This window comes from Enoplosus armatus, chromosome 7 (assembly GCF_043641665.1).
Source record: "Enoplosus armatus isolate fEnoArm2 chromosome 7, fEnoArm2.hap1, whole genome shotgun sequence".
Classification (NCBI taxonomy): Eukaryota; Metazoa; Chordata; class Actinopteri; order Centrarchiformes; family Enoplosidae; genus Enoplosus; species Enoplosus armatus.
The window spans coordinates 18,427,138-18,448,462 of record NC_092186.1 but is presented as its reverse complement, the minus strand read 5'-3'; the positions used below and the strand labels follow the sequence as shown (position 1 = coordinate 18,448,462).

At 40.9% G+C, this 21,325-nt stretch overlaps 1 protein-coding gene across 1 annotated transcript in view; it reads left to right on the top strand.

Annotated features, from left to right (window-relative positions):
* The window catches only part of ptprsa (protein tyrosine phosphatase receptor type Sa), a 127,451-nt gene that overhangs the window by 40,215 nt on the left and 65,911 nt on the right, over positions 1–21,325 (top strand). The window contains exons 6-9 of the mRNA XM_070908940.1: positions 1,422–1,430; positions 7,210–7,227; positions 15,397–15,507; positions 17,879–17,890. Of these exons, the coding sequence (XP_070765041.1) occupies positions 1,422–1,430; positions 7,210–7,227; positions 15,397–15,507; positions 17,879–17,890 (150 nt within the window). The remainder of the gene's footprint in view (positions 1–1,421; positions 1,431–7,209; positions 7,228–15,396; positions 15,508–17,878; positions 17,891–21,325) is intronic.

Genomic DNA, 21,325 nt, shown 5'->3' with positions numbered 1-21,325 from the left:
ACTAAATAAAGAGTCTGTTGCCATTGAGTTCCTGCCCCAGTTGTGGCCCTCATGAGCTGTACACTCAAAATAATCAATTTGTCATCTCATTATTTATGCCTTTCCAAATACAGCAAGTCCACAGCTCCTTAAAATGCCTTTAATTTTAGAGATGATTCATGTTTAACTTACTGGTGCACTCCAGTTCTGAGGTAGAAATTTGACTTTTAAGATTTCAAAGCAAAACCCAAATATGTGTGACTGTTTTCTTTCTCTGGGGTGGTGTTTTACAACTTACTGAAAATTGTTTCTTGGGTCATAGTGGCCCAGGGACCTCCTCTGGGGATGTTAGGTTCTCCTGAGGTGCTTTGGAGTTGGCTGTCAGCCCGTGCTTTTGACTTTAGTTTGAGGACAAAGAGCCTCCACAAGGGACTCTTAGGAAAAGAGCTCTAACGTTAATGTTTTCACCTTCATGCTCCTGTTCTGGCACTGCCAGCCTTCTCCTAAACAATTTAGGCCTTTTACCTTAATGGTGCACTGTGGTGTTTTCTTGTAAATGAATCAAAGTTTTTTACATTCAGTGTTTCTCACAAGATAACATATTATGTATGGTCAAAAACCCCATACTATGTTGGAAAGAAAGATCATTAACAATAATCAAAATTTATAAAGAATTAGAGAAATATTAGAGATTTTGGTGTTTGTTTCTCATGTACATTTGGCAGCTGTTAAGCCTGTCTACTGCACCTGTTATTCTGCTGTTATTTCTTAGGTTGTATGTAATCATGGAGGGTCAGCTCTGCTTTAAGAATTGAGTTACCTGGTAACTTTGTCAACATGGCTTTGTGAGTTTTGAGCCTCTGTGGATGATGGACAAAGAAATTCAGCTTCCTGCCTGTTGTCTAACCTCTGTATCATCTGTCTTTATCTGTTTCATGATTTTTTCAATTGTCTTTGTGTGTCTTGTCTAACTGAAACAGACTGCTGTTTTGTTGTCTCTCTCTTTATGTGTTTTGTATGTATGTGTCTGAAACTTAGATGTGTCTCAGTGCACATCTCAGAGTCTTCAACATACAACATACATGTGGCTGCTGTGACCCATAACAAAGTTAAAGCTGGAAAAAAACAATAAAATAAACCAACCAATAAAATATGTTATATTTTATAATTGACACCAAAATGTGTTAATTAGATTTTTTACAAAATGCCTCTAATTAGAATTATAAATTGTAAATAGAATTTATGTCAAACTGCTAAATTCACTGCTCCTTCCATGGTATCTGGTAATGGTAATAAAAACTAAAATACTGATGTCACAAGACCCAACGAAACTGTACTTCTTTTAATTCTTGCGTGGCAGTCACTTTCAACCTCAACCTAAAATGAACTATGTTGTTCTTCCCCTTTTTCTATTTACTTTCCTCTTGCTTTTTCATTTTCAGAAACCTTTGGTAAGTGTCTTGCAAAGCCCAGCAAGCCCACCCACTCTCCTTGAAGCAGATGGCATATTTAAACTACTTTCCAAAATGCATGCATTCCCTGCTCTCCCCTCACCCTCGTCCTCTTTTGCCAGTTGTTCCCTATGTTCTTTTTCTATTTATCCTTAACTTTTTCTTTTGTTTCGCCCACACTCCTTTTTATGCCAACTTTATCTTATTTCACCCCCCCACCCCACACACACACACTGGGACTTACAGCAGAAAGGCAAATCAAGGACAAGCAGCAGCACGAGTTGGGGACGAGGTGGTTAGGTATCACGGTCCAACTTTAAGCAGCACATTTTTATTTATATGGGAAAGAGTAGCTGAGCAAGTCTTTTGAGGCATCATCCTGCTTCACGTTAATGTTAATATGCAAAATAAGACTTTGAGACTGCACAGTTAAAAAAACTGTACAAAATTTTAGAAACTTTACTGAAGTATTTGGGGTCTTAAATACCTTGTGCAAGGTTACCTTGGAAGTAGTTGTCTTATGTACTTTTTCCTGACCATGGTACCCAGATTTTACACTGCTGATGCCCCCTGTCACGTCTAGTTCTTTCTCTCTGCTGTGTTGCAAGACAGCAGGCTTTGACAAAATAATTGGATTTTTTTTAATAATAATAATTGTTTGAATCCAAGACAATTATTCCTGTGAAGTCATAGCCTACAGTGTTTTTGTCTTCTTGGCGAGATATATAGAATACACTATGCTCCAGAAATACACATGACTGGCTGTTTTTTTATACCCAGATGTAAAGGTTGAACCTCAGCTTTCACAATAACAGCTTTGCTGTCCAAAAATACCCTTGGAAAGTGCAACAAGAACTGATACAGACTGAAAGAATCTTGAGTTCTTTCCAGGTGAAGGCCACTGCAGGACCGCTGTATGGCTGAGACCTCCAATCCCAAACTTGGGCTGGGTCAACCCTCTGGTCTTGACCAAATATTTTCTCAAGAGAGCATTTTCTCTTCTCGTCAAATTGGCCCACATGCCCACTGGTTTACAAATCTCTAGCTAAGTCTCTATTGCCCATGCTAGAGGGCGAGGACTCTATAGATAGTTATAGTTGGCAACAGTCTGTACTCCTTCAGACTTTTTGAACTTGCAAAAATATACCCAGCCGCTTCAAGCTGGGCATATTTTACTTACAGTTTAAACTATATGTGTATGTAGGAGGGCAGAAAAGGAAATTACTTTCCCTTGTTTCAATACCAAGGCTCTCATAAGGTAATGTTAGCTTTGGGGGCTTATCTTTTTTCTGTAACCCTTTTGCTGGAAAACTCATTCAGCAACCAGGCAGGATTTATGCTGATGATAAAACGGCCTGCATGTTCAAGCCCCCAAGGCTGCCATCTTCTCATGTGATCAGAACATAGAGTAGCCATCTTGGGTTTGCACTTCCAAAAATCCCAAAACAGAACAAAGGTTCTGTTGCAGCCTTTGATCAACAGAAGAATCTGGAAAAAAATACCCATTCTGATAGCTATTGACAATTTCTAGGAGCTAGCTGTTTGCTCTCATGCTTCAGGCACACTCTCAAGCCACAGGGGGTAACTCTGAGACTGACGGGTCCTGGAAGGGAAATAGAGACTTCTGTGAAGAGACCAGGGAGGAGAAAGGTGAACATGGGAAGTGGGTTGGCAAACACGATTTCAAAAACATACTCAGCCTCCAGCCCCTGCAAATGAATCCCCCATCTTTCTCATGTGACATTCACTCTGCGTGATGTTGAAATTCACATACTGATCTGAATTATTTCTACCTAAAACAAAAGACAACATAATGATAACAATTTTGATAATATGAACTGAAAGATAGAGCATCCCGCTCTTGTTTGCTCGAGAGCTGACTAGCTAGCTGACTGATTCCTTATGTGCCAGACCATGCTGTGCTGGCGGGGCAGTGATATTTGCGTAAGGGTCCCCTGAGGAGCTCCTCTAGAGGTGTGGAGGGAGCCTGACATTTCTCCCCAAGTCCCTGTGGCTGCAGACCCCAGGCCTTCACTGCCTTGTCAGCCAGAACAGATTAACCAGAGGCCAGGGAGACAGTGAGAAGATAGGGCGCAGTACATATTCTTAAAGATTAAGGTCCTTTTTCAATATAAAGGGTTAAAATCCTGACTTGGCATTGGATGACTCCCCTACACACACAGATTTATGCACATTCCAATGTGAATCATGCTGAGTTCAATTGCACATAATCTAAAATGTGCAAGAAAACGCTCACATTTGTTGACATCAAAGCTGCTCTGCAGGGAGTGCCTTGGACCTCTGCAGATGTGGTAACAACAGCCAGATTTTCCCTGCTGCGACACCACCAGGATCCCAGACGGGTGTCTGTGGTGATGAGAAGGTCAGCCAGACGCCCTCTGGAGGGTGGTCAGTCTTTGACACTTGGCCAATCACGCAACCCCATCCGTCTCACACGCAGATGGGCAACATCTCTGGCCAGATTGCCTCTGGCCAGACTACATCCTTCAATAATATTTTTAATATATTCAGAGGGTTGTTTAACAAAACAGATGGGGTGTTCTGTGGAGCAAATAATGCCGCATTTGATAATGCGAGGAGGTCAGCGGCCTGTTGAGGTATATTTAGGTCATTGTCACCCTAAGCTGATCAACCTCTGGCTGACCAAAGCTTAGAAGGGGAGCTTATGGCCATTAGGTTGCATGCCCGTAATACAGGTGGATTTGCCATTGTAATTGAATACAGGCTGGCCACTCCAGACCAAGCCTGCCTGGTCAGATCCTTAGCTAAGTTTTATTTTTATCTCTTCATGATGTTTTATTATTCAAAAGTTCCAATGACCTAGGTAACTCATTTCCTTTTAATTTTTTTGTATTTTGTGTGGAACCACTGCCTTCGAGCTGAACAACCTCTATCTGTTATCCCTCATCCTCCTCATTACTTTCCTCTCATTTTCTGTCCCTCTTTTGTCACTCAGTCCTTTATATGGTCCACATGTGATGGCCTTTCCCTTTATAAACCTGCTTTATTAACCTTAACCTTATCCTAACCTTAACCTAACTTTGACCTTAACCTCACCTAACCTTTAACTAGTAACCCCTTAACCCCCAACTAAAATTTCATCACAGCTAAAGCAAAATAAACCAACAGCTTCTGCAGCCTCTAATCAAACTCTAACTCTATAACAATGTAACCTGTCCTTTGTCCTTTGTCTTGTGATTACCTATGATTATGTGGTCTCTAAAATCATCAGAAATGATTAAAATGTCCCTGTTGTTTTGCCTGGTTTTTCAATGACTCTCAACTATCAAAGCAAATCTGTGCATGTAGTGCACTGTTTATGGATATTGAAGGAAGGTTATCCTTTCGGGTGGGTTTACAGAATACGTAAACCTTGCAAATGTGAAATAGTCAAGAATAACAATCTCTTTGAATGTTTCTTAGAAATAATCTGAACACTTAAAGACATTTCCCACTTCCAAATTTCTAAAAATGAATTAAATTATAGAATTAAATACTTTTAAATTACTGTATGGGTAATGGCATCAAATGCACACTTTCAGAGTATGAACATACAGTGTAATAACATATCTAACTGTATACATATATTACATATATCACTAAAAGATATGTCTATAATGGTTTATAATTACTGACATATTTTAAGATTCATAAATAATCACAGTGCAACACACTGTACAGAAACAATAAAGAAAGGAAATGACTCCATCTAGGCACATTGCAAACCAGGCAGAACTTCAAACTCAGTGATTGCCTCCTACCTGCTGGTATCACAAAGGACGCCTCTGTATGCAGAGCTGCAACAACAATCTGACCAGAAGGTATTGAAAATGTCATCTCTAGTACCTAGCCACCCACACCCCTTAATGTACTGTATAGGACATGGAAATTGCTGGCACCACTTTACATCTTAAACACCAGGTTCCCTTGATTTTATTTTATTTTTTAACTGAAGAAGGTAGTGTTGAGGAGATCGACAGGCAGATTGGTCATGAGCAACGTAGGCGTTGTACCAGACCATTGTGGTAAAGAGACAGCTTAGCCTGAAGGCAAAGCTTTTGATTTGCCAGTCATTTTACATTCCAACCCTCACCTATGGTCATGCGTTTTGGATAGTGAGATCGTGGATAAAAGCGGCCAAAATTAGTTTCCCCCATAGCATGGCTGTGCTCACCCGTAGAGATAGGGCAAGGAGCTCAGATATCCAGAAGTATCGTGTATCGAGTAGAGCCGTTGCTCCTTTGCATCTGATCAGGGTGCCTCCTGGGCGCCTTCCTTTAGAGGTTTTCTGGGCACATCCAACTGGTGACCCAGGGGTAGACCCAGAACACCCTGGATAGATTGTATATCTCATCTGGCTTGGGAACACCTCAGGATCCCCCAGGAGGGGCTGGAAAATATTGCTGGGAGAGGGACGTCTGGACAACCTTGCCTAGCTTGCTGCTAATGGGTGGATGGATGCAAGGTATTGTTTCGTTGGTTCAGCTAGTTGGTAGGAGGGCCGGCACATGTTATTGTGTGCAACTTGAATGAATGCATGCACACACACAGGCCAGGCCTGTAGTACTCAATGGGCAGTGCGCACCCTTGACCCTCAGCTCTGTGCCTGCAGGCCATCTATGCTAAGTAGGGCACCTCCCGGTTGGTGCCGCCCTGCTGGCACTCTCAAGGGATTGCCAAGGGCACATTGTTGCCATGAGTCATCCTTAGATTTAGAGAAAAGTAAGAAAAGAAAAAAGAGTTTGGAAAAATGGTTGGAAAACATTGAACGGAGAAAAAAAGCTAAGAGCAGAAGACAGTTTAATGCTTGGCAGAGAGGGGGTTGAACTTAAGCTGGCTTCCCTACTCACACCCAAAGCTCTGCCTATAAGGGATGCATTTTACATCACAGCAACAACTCGAGCAACATTTAAAAGCCCACCAGCCGCTGACTGGATAAGCTCAATCTTTTATTGTCCCTAATGGGACATTTGGCTTACAGTCAGGCATGTAACACAATACAAACTCACAATAAACAAAGAATAGAGAAACATACAACTCTCAGTGAAATGAAACAATGGAAAGAGCCAGGAGATTGAATGACCGAGGAGGGAGGAGGGATGAAGCTTGAGGTGAAGAGTCTATCTGTCACAGTTAAGCAGGTTTATGACTTGCAGGATAAATAAGAACTTCAATCTGTTTTAACTTGTGGTTGCCTGAAGGTACAGCCTGAAATTCTTGTTCAGTGGGGACTCCACCTCCCTCAGCAAGTTTGTTCCATACTAATGTAGATACCGGCTATAGAATAGTGGCACCTCTAACTTGTTTTACTGACCTCTTATTCAAGTTCAGTTGGCTGGGAAAGGGCTTTTGCCACTGGAGCGATTCATGTCAACTTAAGGTCTCTTGCTCTGCCCTATCACCTCGAGTTGCAGCCATGATAAAATACATGCCAAGAAATAGAGCCAATGAATCATTGTGGCTCCTCTCTTAATATGTCTAAGGCAAGGAGGGGTGAAAAAGAGACAATGATGAGGTAATGGAGTGTGCCAGCCAATATAAAGCTCCTCATTCCTTTGTGAAACCAGCAATGAGAGGAATTGTTTTTTTTCTATGAAAAACTCAAACCCATCTCTGAAAACCCTCTAAGAGATTACCTAATGGTTTGATAATCTAGTTCCAATGATCCACCCTCCAACCCAAATAACTCTTCTTACTACTACTAACATTAACGTTGAACTAAACTGATGTTGTGTCTTCGTTTTTGTGTCTCCTCCAGAGGGTACCCCGATTCGAGGTAAGATGTTAACCCAACACAATGAAAGGGGGCAAAGAAAGAATTTAACTGACACTAAACCAGACATAACCTCTCCTAACTCCACCCAACTGACTTAATAGGGGGGATATCAAGTGGGCTTTTCCTCTTAAAAATGACAAACGTTTCTATATCCACTAACTTCATGTATTTTCTGTGTGCTCTGTACACACTGTTTGTGAACGTGATCATAAGTGTTTCACACTCCCATGCCCCATGTCATCATCTGTGTGCTGTTTCTCCACCTCTGTGGACGTTCTGTGTTTGTGCCGTCCTACTATCTCCTCCACATCATCGGTGTCAGGAAACTACTGAGCAATTCAAATTGTGTTGCCAGCTGGTTATGATACTGGATTGGGAAGGTTGAAAGCAGAGGGGAGGGATTGTGAGGGTTATTACGAGGTGGTTTGTTTGCTTTATTCCTCTGACATTTAAATTGTTTGGACATGGACATGGGGCTGCAGGGTGGGGGATTGGTGATGGGAAGTCGCGGGCTGGGCGATGGTGGCCTTATTTGTTGATAAGGCCAGGGCATTTAATACTGCAAACTGTTCAACACAATCTAAGCAACGCCAGTTCTTCTGTCTCCTTCTCTGCTTTGATATCCTCCTCATCTTTCTGTTCACCATCAGAGCAATAGCGACATTATGTATGTTAATACAACCCCCTCATTTTCATGAGGCCTAGGATACATGTGGTATGTCAGGGGAAAAGCATTTGATTAATTCCCTCCCTGTTACTCTGCGGCACAGCAACTTATAAAGGCAAAACTGGGGATGCTGCTGGGTGTAATGGCTTCCGTTTCAAGAATGGCAACATGTACATCCTTTTACCATACCAAAACCAGCTCTTTGAAATGTCAGAAGATGAACAGGAGGATATCGAGGGGGGAAAGGGAATGACAGCAGTGTGACTGATGAATTATATGGTAGCTTTGTCAAATAATTATTCCTCTCTCTTCATTTTTTTCATTTCCCCGAACAATTTAACTTTCACTTGTTCCGCCAGGCTTTGTTGCTGAACAATTCTCTCCCAGTTGATTCAGTGTGTTTGTTGTAAGATGCTTTTGTTTCACAGGCTGAGCAGGTAAGTGAATATCTTAGTTTGCCATGTATGTCCCCACGCTCATAGGGACAGGATAAATGCTTTTAGTTTCACATTTACAGTTTGGTACAGCAAAGGGGGTGAGTCATTGACAATAGAGGTCCTACATTAAGATTAAGGACCTCCATCCTCAATCATTTCATATAAGCCATACATGACACGAATCTCTAAACACTAGCACGTTGTCAAACATATTCATGAACATCTGATGTTTTAGACTACATTCAGACCATTTACTCCTTTAAAGCCCTCACTCAAGACCAACATAACCAAACCCAGCCCTCCCTGCTGTGCTTTGTTTGAATAAGGTCTCATAAACAAAAGCAAACAGGACTTATGATGTCTCCATTTCAGGAGTGTATGGTGCTTATGTAGAGAGAAAATGAATACCATAGGATATTGGAGAGAGATGCAAATGTAATTGAGATCAAGGTGTCTGAGAAGGACACAAAATGGTTTGCTTGCATGGGTGCATGTCCACACCAATGTAGATTTTCATTGACTCTTCCACGCCAGGAAAAGAGTGAACATTAAGGAGAGTGAAGAGATTAAAACAGAAAATAGAGGAGGGATGAAGAGTAGACAGCGATTGCCGGTCTCACGGAAATCACATGTGTGTCACGGAAGCAGCGTCATGGCCTTTTACTCATAAGAGCCAATTCCCAAACTGTAAAATCTGCATTAACGCTTCTATACAAAGCTTACCAGGTGCTGGCCTAGAGGTAAGCGATAGGTAGAAAGGTAGCTGGACTCCCTACCTGCTTCATTACTGATTCCATGGGAGCGTTACAAGCCACCAGATGGGCACTGACAACAATGGCATCACACGTGGGGCCTCATGCAGGTGCGATCACAGTGTAATGACCTTGGGGTGGTGGTAGAGCGTGCCCAAGTGACAGCCAGGCTACAGACAAAAGGAAAGGGAGACGGAGAGAAAGGAGCGTTTCCATATTTGTCTTCTCTATCGTGTGATTATGTGGATTCACAACTGCAATATGTAACAACTGAGTTGTTGTATGGAACCCTGTTGAACCAGCTGTATCAAAACTCTGAAATACACCTGCCAGTGGGATACTACTTGGCTCGATGTATATACATATACGTGAAAATACATACAAACATAGTGTCCTGACAACATTTCTCAATAGTGGAGTGTATCTTTAAACATGCAGTTGTAATCTGTTTGTTTGTTTGTTTTTGTTTTATGACAGTGAATCAAAATCTATTTTTTAGTAATAAATATTTTTGTAACTATTCCTCTTGAATCAGTAAGTGCACTCAAGGTATTGAGTCTTGTACTCTTCTGTGCATGTCAGTGAGTTTAATTCGTGTACTGGAAAGGTTATTATTTTTAGTGTGTATCCATTTATACAGTAAGGTGCTAATTTGGGGTTTTAATTGCACTGTAGTAGAGCTTTAGTGAGCAGTGTTGGGATGAGAGGATAGAGAGAAAACGACAGGAGAGGAGATGAGAAATGAGGGACTAATGAGAGACATGAACTGAAAACGAGAGATAAAATGATGAAAAGAACAGTGTGCCACCGGCAGGGCTGAGTGTGATGCAGAAGGAGCAAGAGGGAGGGAAAGAAAGAGTGAGACTTGGCCAGCCGTTTTGTTGATCGCCTAAACAAATCAATCAAGGCCCGCTGGAGCACACTAATTGAATTACACAAATGGGACTGGGGGGTACACATGGCAAAGCTGCTACAAAGCAGCGACAGGGGTGGGCAGACCAGAGCATCAGGCACTCTCTGAAATTAATCATCCATGCTGGCCCCTCCTTGCTTTTCTTTTATCCCCTCATCTGTCCTTCTGTTTTTCTGTGCTTGTCTGTCTCTTCAACTCTTCCACCCAACCCTCTCTCATTGTTTTGCTCTTTCTCTCTCTGTCTCTCTATAATACGCTGCACCTCTCTTAAATGAGACTCTCTTTCCACCCCTCTCTGTCTGTCTTTTTGTCCTCCTTTTCCCACATTTCAGTTTCTTCCCCACCCTAATGCTTTTTCCTTCTGCCCTTGTCTTTCCCCTGTCCACAACAACCAAGACTATCACTAGATCCATATATGGGTTTGTCAATATTCATATTTCCTATTAGCCTACAGCTACAGAAAGGGCAAGGAACTTGTTTTTTAGTTTAAGTGTAGTGAAACATCTCATTGTCCCTTATCATTGACAGCCCTGCCTTCAAGAGAAATCTAAATCCTTGCAATATTTTGGCAAGAAAATGGTGAAATTTTAATATACTGAAGACTACTGGGACAAAGTATTTGCTCTAAATAGCTTTGGTACAAGAATGTCTGTTTCAGAATCTGAATTGGCCATGTATTTATTGAACTCTGTCCAGGCAGTCTTCTTTGTTATCACACCTTGGCACCTCAGCGCTCCGCTCAGATCAGCCTGCGGCATGCAGCGCTGTTAACCAGGGCAGCTGTCACGGCTGGGACAAATGTCCCAGACCCACTGCCCATTACAGCCTTCTTTATCGAATGGATGAAGGCAGTGAACATGCTGCAAGATAGCCAGGAGTGGGTAGCAGTGGAGATTGGAGGTTGTGAGTGTGCAGGAAGGGTCACTTTGACAGAGATGGAGACTAATTGGTCCACGTGGAGGTGATATCATTATCAGGGACTTTATTTGCTTGAATTGTAGCCACTGTTTTTCTTCTTTTGGGTCCTAATGGTGCAGCATATATCATGGAATGAGACAGAAATAAATAAATGGCACCAATCTTTTCTCATCTGACCCAGAAAAACATGAATTATTACTCAGCAGGGGCGGTACTTCCTGGGGTTTTACGGATGGTCAGTGTGGACTGTAAGTGGATTGAGAGACTGTCCTGGATCCTCAGATCTTGGGTTCAATGCCCACAACAGCTCACATTATGTCCTTCAACATTCATGTGTCCTTTTTGAGTGTCCTTGAACAAGATTAAGTAGTAAGTAAAGTAGTGCTTGCTCAGTAATTGCAGGTCACTCTCACAGTTGAAGTTAAATACTTACAATGGAATGTAATAAAATGTACTTTTCATATGAAAGTACTACAAGTTGTATGAAAGAATATTTCAAACAACAATCATTTCTGCCGTTACTGTCACTTTAGTACTGCTGTACATGCAGAGGTCATATTTGTACCCACATGAAAGTCTTTTTTGGAGTTTTCTGTCTCAAACAATATGTCAACACAGTCAAACTGTACTGATATCATATAAAGTAAAGCTAGCCATGCTTGTCATCATACCATCTCTTGGCAAGCAGCATAGTCAACTGTCATTAACACTTTTTCATGTTTCCTGAAATCAAAAAAAAAGAGAAAGGAAAACAAAATGGTCTGTGGTAGTTTTTACAATCGTTGTGTTTGTGATGAGACTTTATAGCTGGAGACAGGGAAGACATGCCATTAGGCTCCATATAGGATGCACATAAGCACAGTACGGCCATTTTGTGAGCGACACTATAAATTGCTTTTTGTCGCTAGGCAAGTCTTTATCAGTAAACGCTCATAGTGTGAGCAGACTGGGTGTGTGGTTTTTATTGTGCTTGTTAAAGATAATTTACAGCATTTATTTCATTCCTTGTGTTTCCTCTTTTCCTGATAAAAGAAAAAAATGCCAATGGCCACTCGCGCTCTGGTGAGCCACAGGCTGGCAGGGTAGACAGAGCGTAATTATGCAAAACACAGAGAGCAGTCATTTTAAAAAAAGACAAAAGGAAATGGTAGGGAAGAGACACATGCTAGTGACAAGGGTTTTCAAAGGTGGAGTTTGTTTTGCGTGCGCTCATGCCCGTCCATGCTGCTGCTGGAGATAGGACATCAAAGAGGGTTCGTTTGGATTTGTATGTTAAAAGGCCATAGAGGTCTGTTGTCTTTAAATGCCAATATTATCAGGCTTTAAACTGACTGCCTGTTCACCCAAAAAAATAATTACATTTTATCATTTATATAGTTACAGAGATCATTAATTATATGAATGAAATGGATTCATTCAAATTAACTTCTTTTGTGGTTTACAAAAGACAAAGCTGGGATTAGAAGAAAACATGATATAGGAGAGTGCAAATGACAAAATGGGCAGATATGGACAGATATGGAACTCGCACAGTGTGGCACAACACATATTACACCAGTGGGATATCGCCTCTCTATGTGCAAATCTAACGGAGAGAGCAGCTTAAAGCATCTCAAAATAGAATGAAGTTGTGATGTCTCTTATGCACTCCCCCTCTCTCTCTTACCTTTCCTCTTGCTCACCTTCTCCAGCTCTTCCACAGGGCGTCCTTCATCAAACATTTGTTCATGCAGATCTAATTGTGTCCAGTGAATATGATAAAATACAATACAATTAATCTTTTCTTTTGTTTTTGTTATTCATTTTCCAATGTTAATCTGGTTTAAGATAAATATTAACTTACCCTGATTTTCACGAGGGTAAGAATAATGTCTGTGCTCGTTACAAGAGTCAATTTTGAGACAGAATAATAATAGACAAGTTTAAGACAAATAAGAAATGAGATATAGGAATAAGAATAAATCTCCATTCCTCCTTCTCTCTCTTTGTTCCTCCACATTTGCCTCTCCCCCCTACCTCTCCTTCTTGCGTCTCCTCCCTGCCTTTTTCTTCCTTTTTACATTACCTCTCTGTGTTCACCAGCAGGAGTCTTCATGTGTTCTTCACAGCTCCACTGAATAATAGCTGGAATATGTAATGAAGCCAATAGGGGCTTGGAAACAATGGATAATACCACCGAGTGAGAAGCCACCACCAAAGATGGCGAGGAACAGATGAAACTCTATCTATCCCTTCAAAGACTCTCTGTTCTGTTTTTCTCTCCTTCTTGCTCTCTCTCTTTTGCCAGGAGGTACAATTCACAGCAGCCAATGTGGGTTTTAATTGGCTCTCAATTAATTTTGTTTGGCTCATTATCTGTCACCCATCCGCATGTTGGTGGTTGTGTTTTGTTGACCTTCAGATGACATTTGTTAAATATTATTTTCAGATAAAGACATTTGTATTTGTTGGAAGCATTTGGACCTGCGGACCCTTAGCAGTTGGCACACATGAAATTAAAAAATATGACGTATAGAATATTTCTTCTGATTTAGCTCTTTGGTAACAGTCAACAAAATGGGGGCTTTGGCCCACCACAAGCTTAGGGTTACTATTTATGAAGCATTGAAAAAATTGTACCAACTTCAACTTCAGCCTTCCAAAGATTCTATAATTTAGCACAGGGACCAAGGCTGAGGAGCCGCTGGCAGAGCTTTCTGGAACCGTCCACCTGGAGTTGAACTTCACACAGTCCTTACTTTGTGGTCTCCCTGGTGTCGAGGCACTAGGCTTCTGAGTACATTCCAACCCACCTGCCACCGGGCTGGCATTTGCTGTTCCAAGCACACATCAAACACATCCAAATCAGATCCCTGCATAATCGCAGAGCGAAGACTCCACCGCCACCTGCACTCTGCAGGTAGATATTTTCATTTGGTTCATAAGCTATGTGCCAGGAACGGGTCCATCTGGGGGATGAGGATGATCTGAGCTGTAGAGGGAACTGAAGAGAGGGAAAGGGAGTATAGATTGTTGTAGCTTTATTTTTTTAAGAGTGGATATCTTTGTACTGACTCCAAGGTGTAAAATACTCTTAGAGTATTAGTCCGTGGCCAGGGTAGAAGCGTGACTAATCTTTATAATTAAGCAGGATCGATGGTCTCATTTGTGCCACAGCTGAAAAGCGTTATTAGACCAATGTTCCAGAATAGTAGCTTTGTACAACATTGTGTTCCTGCCGCTTGCTGATGTGATGGAGTTGGTTATGGTATTTTACAAAGCATCCTGGGCAGCGGCTGCTGTATTGATGCTTCCTGGCTAAACGCTAACGAGCGATGGTGCTGTGTTTGTCAGGGAGGCCTGGGCTGCAATCTGTCTGCTGAGCCAGCCAGAAGCCCTAATGATATCATCAGGAAGTGCCGTCAACAGCGCTCTAACGAGGAATGATCTGACGCCCGTTGTTTCACCTCCCTCCTCCGTCACCCACGCCCCTTCTCCAGTGTTGTTACCAAGCATTTAGGTTCAGTTTATTTGCACATACAAGAGATAAAATCTAAAAGAGATGTCTGTTTGAAACACATAAGCCCTAAGGGGTTTATATAAAACTCTAAAATACCCTTAATAACACCCTAAAATAAGACAATATGGGGAAAAAGAATAATAAAAAGGAGAGATGTAGTTGAGAGAGAATACATCAAATCTGAACACACTGAAGTAATTCATACGAAACACATGAATATCAAGTAAAAGAGAATTCAAATTATTTTAAACAACCCAATAACAATGGTGGCCAGTATATCCGTTCATATGGATATATTTTACATTTTTCTCTCCCTACATGTTAACAAGATATAATGTAAGAATTAGGTGTGTCTTTATTCTGATCTTTGACCTGTTTAACAGCAGAGGAGCTGAGCTGCTGCATTATGCACCATGCCAGTGTTCATTTGGACATGAATGAACTATATGTCTGGATATTTTCCCATGACCCCTCTTCCCCCAGCACACACAGACTCTCCCTTAGTGAGGGCTATGCAAAGGACGAATTGTTAATCTAGTTTACAGCAACCATCTCAACACCCTACTCCATTACCTTTCATCACACTTACATCATTGCTTTGTCCTCATGGTGTTTTTTTCTTTTCTTTGAAGAGATCTCATGTCTTACACGAGTTGCATACACCAACATAGCTACAAATTTTGTGTGACTGATTCAGTCCACATTTTTATTTATTTAATTTTCTTTTTATCTGCGGATGGCTGAGGCTGGAGAAGAACCCAGTTTGCCATGGCAATCCGCATTAGCTTTACAGAGAGAAACACTTCTTGACAAAATGGTCCTGAGAAATTCAAGATGTCCTCCATTAAGAAGATTGTCGGACTCCTTCATGCACTGTCACCGACAGATCAACTAATCATTTCCTCTCTGCTTTCTTTCTCTCTCTCTTTTTCTCTCTCCTCCCCCATCCCTTCTTGTCTTTGTTGGATGTTGTCATTTCCCAGGTGCCTTGCAGATCGAGAACAGCGAGGAGACGGACCAGGGGAAGTACGAGTGCGTGGCGTCTAATGTGGAAGGCGTGCGCTACTCGTCCCCTGCTAACCTTTATGTGCGAGGTAGGGAGCAACCCGGCCCCAGAGCCAGGCCAAAAAATTTAAAATAAAAACATCCACCCATTCTAACTCAAATGTCTGCACAGTGCAGCTCAGCTTTAAGTGGCATTACTGTTGAGCTTAACAAATGATAATTGCTTCCATTCTAGCCCAGCTGTATGTGCACAAAATGTATTTTGCAGAATAGTATTACCCAAGTAATATAAATCTTTTAGCATTGATAGTATTGCCTGGCCACAAATGTAATTTCATATGCACTGAAACTTCCAAATGTAAAACTATAATTGACCAACTAATGTTCTTCTCTGTTATGATGTTATGATTTTGTCTTTGAATGCCCTCCCCTACTCACTCGGAAGGAAATGTGTAGCACAACAAGCCGTATGTCTTTACTTTATCAGTTGTAAGACGCCTTTTACCTGTAATTGTGTGCCCGAAAAAATGTTTCACCCTCCGTCAAAGTTATGGAACCCAAAAAGAGTCGGGAAGGACTTATTTTTGATTAGTTTTTTTCAGGTACAGGAGCACAACGGTAAGTCTTGATTTTGATTGAGTGGCGAGGTATTAATGCCCACCAATCAAAATCTCAAACCTTTCGCCTTCTCCAGATTTGGGGGTAAAAAGGATTTGCTTGTGGTGAATTAATAGAAATGGACTGTTAATACAGTCAGCTGCTCTGTATTACATAAAGAATGCTCTTTTGCATCGATTATAAATAGTACACTTCCTCTACTTTTTCATCATGGTGTTCTGAAGCATAAATCCATAGTATTCCCCTGTTTCAGCTTTGGGGTATTATCTTTAAAGCCTTTTACAGTCAGTAGTAAATTTGGCTGGCATGTTCCAGCAAAGTGAAGATATGAAAAACAAACAGTCACAGGGAACGTTGAGTTTCATAAGAAACAGGCAATGAAGACAAAAGCCTACCCTCGACCACTAATGCTAAATGACAATGAATCCCTGTTGAGGGAGCTTTGATAAATTGAAGCAGATGCATTTTCGACATGTATTATTTATATTGTGCATATTAAATAAAGATGCCTCGGTATCTACTCAGTTTGTTCCCTCTGCTGTGTACCAAATAACTTTGTTCCCAATAAATAATTCACTACTCTGACATTATAAAATGGGTCAGGGAGCTGCTTTTTCATTATTATTGCTATTATCATACCCTGTGAAGTAGCAGAGTAGGAAAGAAAAATTCAACTGTGAGGAGTAGAAGGTAAAAAAAATGGTTCATCAAGATTAGTGTCTCTTCTAGCCAGCATTCATCCTGGAGTCTCATACTGTCTCCACTCTGATGCAGTGACACGTAATGTCAAGTAGCTTTCCACCTTTTTCATGTACAGCATGGTAGAAATTAAAAGGTTCATGGCAAATTACAGTCAAGAGCTCTACGGGAATCATTAAATAACAATAATGGGAACACTTTGTTGACACAGCACTGGGATGTTTAGTAGTTCCTTTGGTCAAAAACACACAGCTATACCCTGATATCATTTCCAACAATTCATGCAATCTCCATGAACACTGGCTTCATCAGCATGCTTATAAAAGACTACACAAGGGTCATAATTACTCAGGTACTTTCACACTATGTAACACACTTGTTATGCCTTGATGGTGTCAACCTTTGTCTGTTTTCAGTTAACTTTTGTCAATCAATTCTGATACTTGATGTTGACTATGTTTTGTTCACAAAGCGAAATGCACTCGAGATTAGCAGCTGTGGTAGGGATAAATCTTCAGGAAAAAAACAAAATAAAATAACAATCCTAAATTTTATCTGGAGCATACTTTACCTGGGCAAATTGAGACTATCCAAAATGAAACCATAATGACAGTGCTACTGATTGGCTTCGAACGACATTCACTCTAACTGTCTTGAACTGCAGCTGCTAATTTCTGCCCAAACTGTGTCTTTTTTTCTTTTCTATCTCTCATTAGTTCTTTCTTTATTTTCTCTTTATTTGGTTTCCTTCTCTAACTAAAGCAAATACGGCCACCACAGGAACCTCTCCTTGTGGCTATAAGGAGCTTGTGAAATTTTGATTTATGAGTATGGTACGCTTGATTTGACTCCAGTGGCGCCTCACCATTTTTTTCTTACCAGACGACAGTGTGGCCACTGGGGTGAATCTGATTGTTTTGGTTCAAAGTTTATTTAAGGGGGGGGGCAGGCAAGTGTACTTTCAAGACGGGTGTCACTGATAGCTGGGACAAGGGAAAGGGAGGAAAAAAGGATTAAAGAAAAGGGAAATGTAGCTGCAGCTAAACACCTTGAGGTGGCTTTTTTTACTCTCTCTGTGTTTCCCCTATTTTTCTCTTCTCCTCATGTCATTGTGTTCTGCATCAACCCCTTTACATCCCTCAGAGCTTCGAGAAGGTTGGTGTGTTTTTTCTTTTTTACTTTTTTTAACCCACATTTGAAAAAAAAAAAAATTCAACATGTTAAAAATTTTAGCTGTATTTGCCTATTACAGAGCTCGATTCATTACTAATTTGAAGAAATACTAATCAGTTAATCCAAACTGCTAAATGATTATGAAAGAAATGTTTCTTTATTTCCAAGGAAAAAAAATGATGAAAGCAAACCCGATTAGCTCGGGTCTTGTTAATTTACTTTTATGTTTGCATTGTGGGGCCTTTTCTCGTTTTGCATCCTTTGGTATTGCTTCTGCACCTAAAGGCTTTCTTGCACGTGTTGTCATGGAAACCCAGCACGTGTAAATAACAGGACCTGTTGCATGGTGGGAGAATGTAACTGAGCTCGCATGCCTGTACAGAATCCCTTTGGCCGTGTTGGTCTTTTTCTTTCTGCATTCCCTGTGTTTTGTTCAATGATTTCCTTCTCTTCCTTTGGTTTCTCCACAAGTGTTTTCCCTGATACAACCCTTTTTTTGGCTTTCCTTTATTTAGTTTATTCTTTGTGTTGTGATTATGGTGTTGTGTTTGTGTGTTTTCCTTTTGTTTCAGTTCTGTTCCTATACTTAACCTTAAACTTTGTCTTTTTGTGGTTCATTTGTTTGTGAGATTTGTGTTTCTTTTTCAAAATGATGTTGCTCTGCTTCTTGAGTCTCGGAGTGCAAATGCAAATGCCGAATGAAATAATAAGTGTGTATACAGCCAGTGTTCCTGTCATCTTGTTTATAGCGATCCATTACTGAAAAAATTAGACCTGATTGGGCCTGATTGGGTTCCACGGTGATTTCAGGCAGCCATTAAGGGATGCCATTTACAGTGTCGTGTGGATCAATAACAATATAATGACTTCGACATCACATTTGCTGTTGCTTAGCGGGTGCCCAAAGATACTTCAAATGGCGGCAGCTCGATGTGATTGGTTTCGTTGAGTGACTGCTGTTTGTGTTCCCTCGCAGTCATGACACTCAATCAAAGTGTAATTTATTATTCAAAAGCCCTCCACCCCTTGTACACACACACACACACACACACACACACTCATAGAATTGAATTATTTTCCAGTTTGATGTGACTAAAGTAATGAAGATTCTCAAACTGGATGACAAAAGAAAAAAAGTAATTTGTGTTTTTTGAAGCATTCATACATTCATACTGTAGCCCCACAATAAAAATGAGGAGAAAGTGCTAAATGAATTGGAGATTGACATAAGAGCATTTATATGCTTTATATTGTAATAGGCTTTGTACCAAATTCCCGTGATCTCTTAAGATGTTCCACCTAAATGGAAGCATCAGCAAGTGCACCAGGTTTTACCCAACTGAATCAAATATATATTGAATCTCATGTCACCTCCTGCTGTGAGCTTGGCTTTAACTTCTACAGCTCCACTAGTCTTATGAATACATCAGATACATATAACTTTTTAGAAAGGAACCACGGTTTTTGGCATTACATGTGGCTCAACACGTCTGGATAGATCAGGCATCAGTCCTATCATTCATTTAGGTAGAAGAGGTAAAACACCTCCCTCCCCTGTCTCCTTTGAGAGTGGGAGTATTTCTTTGTGTGGCTCTCAAAGTGTGCTGATCTGCAGGGGATTAGACTGATTTCTGTAAAGTATCTAAAAATCATATTGAAATTACTACTGCTCCAACTGCAAACATTAGTAAGTTCCATGCTTTGGCAACCTTTATTCATCCATAGGAGTATGTTTTGCACCAAATTTACTTCTGGAATAACCAACGTTTTCTGCTGTTGGCAACTTTGGAGCCCGGACATATTTTGCACATTGACAGTTGCTATTTACCTGCCAAATATGCAAAAGCCAGTAAGAGAATTTGAATTGGTGTTATTTTTGCTGCTCAGCCTTTTTGCTTGACAAGAGTTTATATGAGCCACACTAAGCCCCAAAATATTAGTAAGGCAAAACATATTCAGTGTTAGCCAGTGTTTCCTTTGAGAAGATGCTGAGTATAGCTAATATATTTTTGGCCCCCGTCTACCACATTCACACCATTTCTTTCCATTGCACCAGCCACATCCTCTGTCCTTAAGACAAGTCATTAAACAAATATATATAATCATCTCGTCTGACCTAGCAGTTCACACAAATGAAGGTTTCAATTCTGGCACCTCTATGCACCAATTGGTTATCAAAAGACTTTCTATCAGTGATTTTAAGAGCTGAGTCTGTGAAAGCCACCAGTCAATAATCTAATGTCCTCCTCATAATAATGTCCACAAAGCATGGCACAATCCCACTATAGGAAACAGAGAACAAAGAAAGCCTGACAATGTCTACATTTGGTGTTTATATCTAATTGTAAGTCCTAAGGATAACACTGATGCAGAAAGACTGCGCTGTCATGTACGCATGTGCATGTTTGCCCTCCTACAATGGTATCTGCCTGATTTTGAATGTGCTTGCATGTCCTGCTATGCATTTGTGTGTGTAACGTTGGGAAAGAAAGCTAGATTACACCTTATGTTCTCACTGGCCAAAGCAAAATCCTGCCATCTCTATTAGATGTTTGTCTCGAGGAGTCCTGAAGTTAATAGCCACCCTTCAAAAACACCATGTTTCTATCAGAATTGCATTTACTTTGCATATGAAACAAAATTTTCATTACCTCTTATTCTAATGCAAATATATGAATACACTCCCTTTCTCAATTCAACTGATAAATTCACTGAAGGGATCACCACAGTGAGGGGACAGACTTGCAGTATCATTTGGCTGCTTGTCATCTACCTGTAAATCAATAGAAAAAAAGAGATTAATGCACTCTAAAATCCCCTCAATCCACTGCTTGCTATTATTAGATACCTCTGCTACGATTCCTGTCAGTTTCCTTTAGGTAATAATTTCCATTTTGATGAGCCACCGATAGTGACTGTTTAGCATTGGCGCAGCCAAGGTATGTTAATACGGGCCGACCCCTGCGGCTTATATGTAAATGCCATAGGCCTCACCCAGCAAGTGTGACTAAAGGATCTCCATACTGCGCCTGTGTCCTCAGGCAGCAAGAGGGTGTAATCTCAGCTTCAAGGTGACACTAAAGGCTGCACATTATTTTGGCTTCCCCCTTCATTTTGGGGCAGCAAAACCTGCCTCACCAAAATGGCCGATAATGTCCACCTTCTGACCTCTGTTTTTTGGCACAAATCCCTCCACAACACCGCCCACTATTAGAGTTAGTTCAGTACTCTGGCGTTCTCTCTCGACTGCTTCTCACCTCGTCCACTGTAAGGCTTCTTGTCTTTCTCTCCACATTGGGGCTTGAAACAAGGTTATATGTTGTTAGTAGTCCAAATGAAAGGTATATGTTTGTTTTATTTTCTCTCAATTCCAAATGGGCCGGGTGGGCTCCTGGTCTCTGTGAATGAGGAGCCTGT